The sequence below is a fragment of the Salvia miltiorrhiza genome, chromosome 4, assembly GCF_028751815.1.
Source record: "Salvia miltiorrhiza cultivar Shanhuang (shh) chromosome 4, IMPLAD_Smil_shh, whole genome shotgun sequence".
NCBI classification, from domain to species: Eukaryota; Viridiplantae; Streptophyta; class Magnoliopsida; order Lamiales; family Lamiaceae; genus Salvia; species Salvia miltiorrhiza.
The window spans coordinates 21,234,539-21,241,755 of NC_080390.1; the positions used below are offsets into that span (position 1 = coordinate 21,234,539).

The window sequence follows — 7,217 nt, forward strand, 5'->3', positions numbered from 1 at the left end:
AACTTCTCACCAATTCTTCATAACGATGAAGGTCCTTTTGGGAAGTAACGACTTGAGGGAGAGAGTGACGTTACTCATTGATACAGAGACACAACGAGGTGGGCATTACTTTTACTATACGTATATAGAGATCCCCTGCGTGTCGTAGGCCTCTTATACGAATGAATGCATGAGATGATTTAACTGTTAATTTCAGTTTTATATATCTATCAAATGAGTTTAAATGTTACATTTGAGCAAGTTATTTCGTTACAAAATATTTGAGTTAAAGTTATTTCAAGTATTGTCTTGCCATAAAATGTTTAAATTTTAGTATGATATCTATCTGCTTTGGCTTTGCCAATGATGCAATCGAATTCGGGTCCTGAGCAGTTGATAGCTATCCTGCCAGGGCTAGTGTACACCAGTGACCGTGAGTCATCTAGCGGGTTGGCCGGTCAAGTGACCATGAGAGGTGGCCACCTCTCCGGCACAAAGTTCCAGATATGATAGATTACAAGAGAACTTAGTCTGCAGACGAACTTTAAGAATCACAAATGAATTTAGTAAGCTTGGGCCTTTTTAGCGAAAAAACTCCCTTGCTGTACTGTTTATAATGGCATGACAATTTACAGTTTTGAAGCATGTATTTTTATACCTAGGCATACGTGCCCACTGAGTGCTTTTGTACTCAGCCCTGCATATGTTTTCTAAATGTGCAGGTTGAGCTGATGTGATGATGGTGCTGCAATGAGCGGAGTCTCCAGGGTTGTTAATAAATAGTTAACCTGTCTAGAATATGTCTTCATACATATGTCTAGCTACTTTCCGCTGCAAGATGTTGTTGATGTTATAGTATGTTATGTCATACTTTGAGTCTTAAGAGAATGGTTTCATACGATGTATAACTTGATTAATGATATTAATTAAGTTTTATGCTGTCTTTCATAGACTGTTTTCAATTGAGTATTAATGAATAAAAATGACGAGTTTTATTAAGATGAGTAAGTTTTACGGCTATAAATGACGCCCCTTTTCTTCCCCTTCTTCTTTAACCCCATCCCTAGTCGTGGATCACTCGGCCTAACTATCCATAGTTAGGGCGGGCTGTGACATCTTTTTCAACTTTCTGGTGCGCTAGAGGCTGGGGCCTGAGAGACCGGGCTCCTTGGTGGCTCGGCGGTGTGCAAGAGCTTTCTACTTCTATTCATCGGCGTCAAGTGTGTTTTCCTGCGGCTGCTTGGCTGCTTTTGGTTATTTTGTTCATCAGTTGGACTGTTCTTTTCTAGTTCTTTTATGTTCCTTTTGTCCGCTGGTGTTTCTTCTTTGTTAGCCATTTTTGTCTTTCCCGACGGCTTACTTAGTTAACTCTGGAGCGATGGTCCGGTCGGAGCTCCGGGTGTGCGCCGACGATCTGTTGGGTTTTTAGGATGACTCGATGCGGGCGATGGTTAGTCCGAAGCTTGCAACTTTGTCACTCTCTTGGGTTGGTTCCCTTGGTTTTCTTCTGTTTGTTTCTAGACGACCACTCTTTTTTTCTTTAAGGTTTTTTCCTTTCGGCTTTCCTTAAAGAGGTTTTAACGAGACTCGGCCCTTAGTTTGTTTCTCTTTATGCTTTCAAGGATTTAGGTTCTCCTTTTTTCTTTCTCTTTTTATAAAACCTCTATTTCATTCATTATTATTCCTACACAGTTTAATTCATGTAAATACTAGCCACAGAAATCTATTCCATTCCATTCTATTCTTACTACTATTCAATTTCCAAAATTATTTCATTCTTATTTAAATTTAATCATATTGCGAACCATTACCTTAAAGTTCAAATGAATTGAAGTTGGCATGAGGCATAAAGGCATCTGCAACAAGATCGAAACTCAAGTCGGCCATGCCCCATTATTAAGTCCCTAGGCTCGATGATGGGTGTAATGTTTAGAGCCTGGCTCGGTGGCGAAATTTAAAGGCGCGTGCTATGCACGCGCTGGTACATGTCAGTCATAAAAAAAATATCTGAATTTTTCGACCGTTTGGCATTTATCCGATTTTTTTAATTATTTTTGTTAAATAGTCGTAGCACATAATTAATGGCTTTTTCCATTTTTAAATTTATTTTCTCCTATAAACACCTCCTACTTTCATTTATTTTTTGCACTACAACTAAATCTATACATCTTCCTTTCTTCTTCTTCTTCTTCTTTTTCTTCTTCTTCTTCTTATTTAAGTTTCGTTCTTGTTCTTTCTCTTAAAAAAATGGTTTACCAACTAACCAAATTTGCCATGATCCCAACTTCTTCTCCTCTCGGCTTTTCGTCTTTTTCTCAACTAATGAAATAATTGTAATTTTAATTATGGTAAAACTTTTTTCTATTTTAATATATTTGAATTTAAATTTAATGAAATTTTTTATTTTAAAATTCGATATTTATTTTAGAAATCGATTTTTCAAAGAAAGGAATTAAAATCTATATAGTCCATCTCTATGAAGCCCCAAATGGGCTCTCCATTGTACATGCTCTAAGTAATCCTATTTTTCACTAGATCCAAGTGAAAGAAGAGAACATACATTGAATAAGGCCCGTCACTGAAGTTGATCACAAATACAAATAAACTAATAGCTTATAACATATATATTAAGAGCTTATAAAATATTTCAAAAGCTTATAAGATATTTCCTCGGTCCCTCAAAAGTTTACCCCAAAAGGAGCGGCACAAATTTTAATAAAAGCTGGTAAAAAATCATTTAATGGTGAGGTCATGTACAAAAATAGTATTTAAAAGATTGTAATTGTAAAGTTGATGGTGGAGCCATGTACAAAAATAGAAAGTAAGGAGATTGGGGCAAACTTTTTGGGGACGGAGAGAGTAATATATAAACAATTTATAAGTTATGAAAGTATTGAATAATTAATTAAATTTATAAATTAAAGATAGAAAATTGAAAATGGATGAAATGGGAAGGGTGTCTAATGAAAATAATAAACCAATAAAATTATTGTTATAAAATGATTATTGCTTATATCATAATGAGAAAATAAGTTGGCCAAGTTGAAGAATTTATTTTTTAGGAGCTTATAAATTGTTAAAATATATTTTTACTATTTACAAACTATTTAAAAATTAAACTTATTTTGTCAAATACTTCTCAATATATAACTCATAAACTATAATTTGTGTTAAGGAAATAGCAATTCGAATTAAACACCCCTAACTATGCAACTAATTAATTAGGATCTTGCAAATAAAGTGTGGTAAATAATTTCAAGAACCCAGAAAAGAGTTGGATGGAAATCATGAGAGGTAAGGAATCACTTGATTATACAACAAGAAAGGAAGCCTTTATTTTGGCTGTTCAACACGTTTTCTTCCACACTCCATTTCCCCCCTTATACATATATCTCGACCACTACTCAATCTATATAAAATCATTACAAAATTTTCAAGTATATGTACTCATACAAAACTAACTAATATTACTAGTATTCACTAATCTGGAGATATATACATATATGGCATTGGTGATCAACCATCTTGGCACATTTTTGCTCATCGTTTTTGTTTTCGTAGCATCATCAGGTGAAGTTTTACATTCAGATCGAGTGTATCAAATTTAATTGTATTCCATTTTCAATTTTTAATCTTCTTTCACATTTTTTTCTTTAATTTCAATTGTTTTAATTTAATTTTATAATTATTAACTAGGGTTTACTCTACTCAATTAGAATATATAACTATTTTTATCATTTAAATTCACTTTATTAGTTAATAATCATTATTAGAATTGATAAATCTAAAAAAAAAACATATAATTTTTTAAGTTTAACAATTTAAAATAAAAATTAAGTATAATCTATAAAATAGTACCTAGTGGCAAAAAAATGTGGAGCTGAAGCACCCTCTACCTGAATAATTTTTCAAAAAATTAGCTATTGTCACCGGAATTAAAAACTTGCCGCAGCACCCTTTGCTGCGGCACAAAAATAGCTACTTCTAATGTGTGAAGTATTTTATAAACTATTTAAGAATTTATTTTACCAAATCCTTTGAAAGAACTTATAAATTGTTTTAAAGAGATTATAAGCTTAACCAAACAACTCATTTGGTCACATTGATGCAAATATTATGCTTGAAATGTATACACTAAGCCCACATTTGGTTGGATGTTTTTAGAGGTTGGAAAGGGAATCAAGTAATTGAATCCATTACTTGTTATTTGGTTTAGGTAATGAGATAATCATTACCCTTACTTGAGGGTAACCCAATCAGCCAATTTGTTACCCCTCAAAATAGAGGGGAAACAAAAGAAAGAGAATTCATTACTAATATTTTCTTTCCATTGTTAAACCAAACACTCAATAAAAGTAATGGTTATTGTTACCATTCCACTCCTTTATTTGATTCCATTCCATTTCTATTTCTCTACTTGAACCAAACGAGCACTAAATGCAACACTTATTTAAATAGGGGTAAGAGTATCTGAGTGCACAAAATTTACCATCATCAACAACTGCAACGAGACCATATGGCCCGGAATCCACCCCAGCAACTTCAGCACAGGCGGCTTCGGCCTCCGCCCAAATCAGTCGGCCGTGTTCAGCCCCCCGCCCGCATGGCACGGCCGCATATGGGCCCGCACTGCTTGCGACTTCACCCACAACGGTACGTGCCAGACGGGCGGCTGCGGCCCTAGCCTCCAGTGCACCGAGCCGGGGCAGCCGCCGGCCTCCATTGCCGAATTCGCCCTCGGAGGCGACATCGACTACTACGACGTCAGCCTCGTCGACGGCTTCAACCTGCCCCTCCTCATTGTGCCGCTAAGCGGCAAGGGCAACTGCAGCTCCGCTGGCTGCGACGTTGACCTGCGGCCCGACTGCCCGCCCGAGCTCGCCATGAGGTCGGGTGGGAAGGTCGTGGCCTGCCGGAGCGCTTGCAACGCATTCGACACCGATGAATACTGCTGCAGGGCGGCCTTCTCGACTCCGATGGCGTGTTTGCCGACGAACTACTCGAGAAGGTTCAAAGTGGCCTGCCCTGCAGCTTATAGCTTCGCGTATGATGATCCAACAAGTATTGTTACGTGCTCCGCTGCAGATTATATGCTCGCTTTTTGCTCTTCAAAGTAAGTATATCTTAGTTTCGTATGTTTTAGTTTAATTTTATTAATTAATTAGAATTTATTTTATCATTTAATTTCAAATTTAGTAGTTAATACGTTGTTATTAGGGTGCATAATTATTTAACTTAATTCAAAAAAAAAATTCAAATATAGGTTAAGTATGATTCGAATTCATATTATTATAATAAATTTTATTTTCTAAAAATATTATAATATTAGATATAATAATAGGCCATGGTGAAACAAAAATTGCGGGACAGTAAATCACATTTTCGCAAATTAGTTAAAGATATTGCCAATTACTATGTTCGAACTTTTACTCATTTTGAAATTTGAACATCATATTCAAAACATTACATAATGTCATCATATTATAATTTATTTCAAAATTCATAGTATTTTTCTAAGAGGCACACTTATGTGAGCGCCGCTTAAAAGTAGCGATCACAGTGAGCGCTCTATACAAATGAAACTTTGATTTCAAATGAAATTATAAAAATGAAACTTTGAAACTTTGATGATATACAAATGAAACTATAAAAATTAAATGAAACTAGAAGATTTCAAATGACACCGGAAGATTTCTAATCACAATTCAACAATTCGAAAAGACACTATAAAAATCAAATGAAACTACAAGATTTCAAATGACACTGGAAGATTTCAAATGACACTTCAACATTTCGAATAACACTACAATATTTCAAACGACACTATAAAATTTCAAATGAAACTACAAGATTTCAAATGACACTACAAGATTTCAAATGACACTGGAAGATTTCATGTAGTATCATTCGAAATCTTAAAGTGTCATTTTAAAATGTTATAGTGTCATTCGAAATGTTATAGTGTCATTTTTAAGATTTCATGTAGTGTCATTCGGAATCTTAAAGTGTCATTTTGAAATGTTATAGTGTCATTCGAAATATTATAGTGTCATTTTAAAATGTTATAGTGTCATTTAAAATGTTCAAAAGTGTCATAGTGTCATTCAAAAATTTAAAGTTACATTTGAAATTTTAAAGTTTAATTTGTATATCATCAAAGTTTCATTTGTATATCATCAAAGTTTCAATCTATAATAGTGTGAAAGGAGCGCGCATGGTGAGCGCACAAATTGCACGGCTCTCATTTAAGTTTTTGTCTTTTTCTAATCCCTCGATAGTTCATGTGGCATGCCTTATTGTAACCGGCTTTGCCAAAGCGCAGATATGCATCCACGATATTTTTGGATTCAGTTATTATCACCCTCAACATATCAACTTTTCAATGACAAAAATAAATTGAGGCGTTAATTTTGCAACAGAATGAAAAAGTGGCATCAATATTGCAACGTTTCAAATGTTACTATTTTATTTACTTAATTCTTTTTTATAATTTATTATTATTATTTTATTTACATTTCAAATTTGATGTTGAAAATATAAAAATGATGAAATTAAGTCCGTGCATTAATTAATTCAAAATTAAGCTTGAATTAAATTTATAGATGAATTTGTGAGTGTTTCTGGAGCAGGAACCAAACGGCGTCGCAATGTACCTATCATGACAACAAGCTTATATGCAATGCAGCAAGTGGGATGTTGAAGATGAAGCAATTGTGGCGAGTGATGGCAGTTTTGGTGGCCATTGTCTCACCAGTTCTGATGTAACGGATAGTTTAGAAAAGGTATAATGGAGTAACTTCATGTAAAAAAAAAAGAATCTTCACTTTAATTTTAAAATATGTCTGATAGTTATTAAATTATTTATTTAATTTAATTTTGTTAATGAGATTGGAATTCATCGTGATTTATTTGTAAAATAAAATTTCGATGTCTGTAATTTACATATACTGTAACATTTTGGTAAATAAAAATGACGTCGTTTTATACGTTGATTGATTTGGCCATTTCGGATTTACAAACAGTTATATCGACACTAATTTGAGTTGAAATCTAATTCATCAGTAAACTTAAATGAATTTAAAAGTTTAATTGTCAGGCAAAAGTTTAAATTATTTTTGCAAAGTCAAAATTCAATAATTTAAATGTTGTTATTGTTAATGTTTGTTTTGGTCCAGCTGCAGGCTTCGAGTCGTTTTTGTATTAATATTGGACCAATAATTGCAAAATTGCATTTAGTA

The 7,217-nt window shown here is 33.8% G+C and overlaps 1 protein-coding gene across 1 annotated transcript; it reads left to right on the forward strand.

Annotated features, from left to right (window-relative positions):
- The first annotated feature begins 3,389 nt into the window (after window positions 1–3,389).
- On the forward strand, window positions 3,390–6,971 carry LOC131019371 (pathogenesis-related thaumatin-like protein 3.5). The gene is made up of 3 exons (XM_057947906.1): window positions 3,390–3,549; window positions 4,438–5,092; window positions 6,609–6,971. The coding sequence occupies exons 1-3, from the start codon at window positions 3,483–3,485 to the stop codon at window positions 6,742–6,744; spliced, it is 858 nt and encodes a 285-aa protein (XP_057803889.1). The 5' UTR covers window positions 3,390–3,482; the 3' UTR covers window positions 6,745–6,971.
- The last annotated feature ends 246 nt before the right edge of the window (window positions 6,972–7,217 follow it).

Excerpts from the sequence above, each read along its gene's own strand:
- LOC131019371 (XM_057947906.1), top strand. The coding sequence starts at position 3,483 with ATGGCATTGGTGATCAACCATCTTGGCACATTTTTGCTCATCGTTTTT. Across the intron at positions 3,550-4,437 it reads TGTTTTCGTAGCATCATCAG|GGGTAAGAGTATCTGAGTGC; the intron begins GTGAAGTTTTAC and ends TTATTTAAATAG. Across the intron at positions 5,093-6,608 it reads CTCGCTTTTTGCTCTTCAAA|GAACCAAACGGCGTCGCAAT; the intron begins GTAAGTATATCT and ends TTTCTGGAGCAG.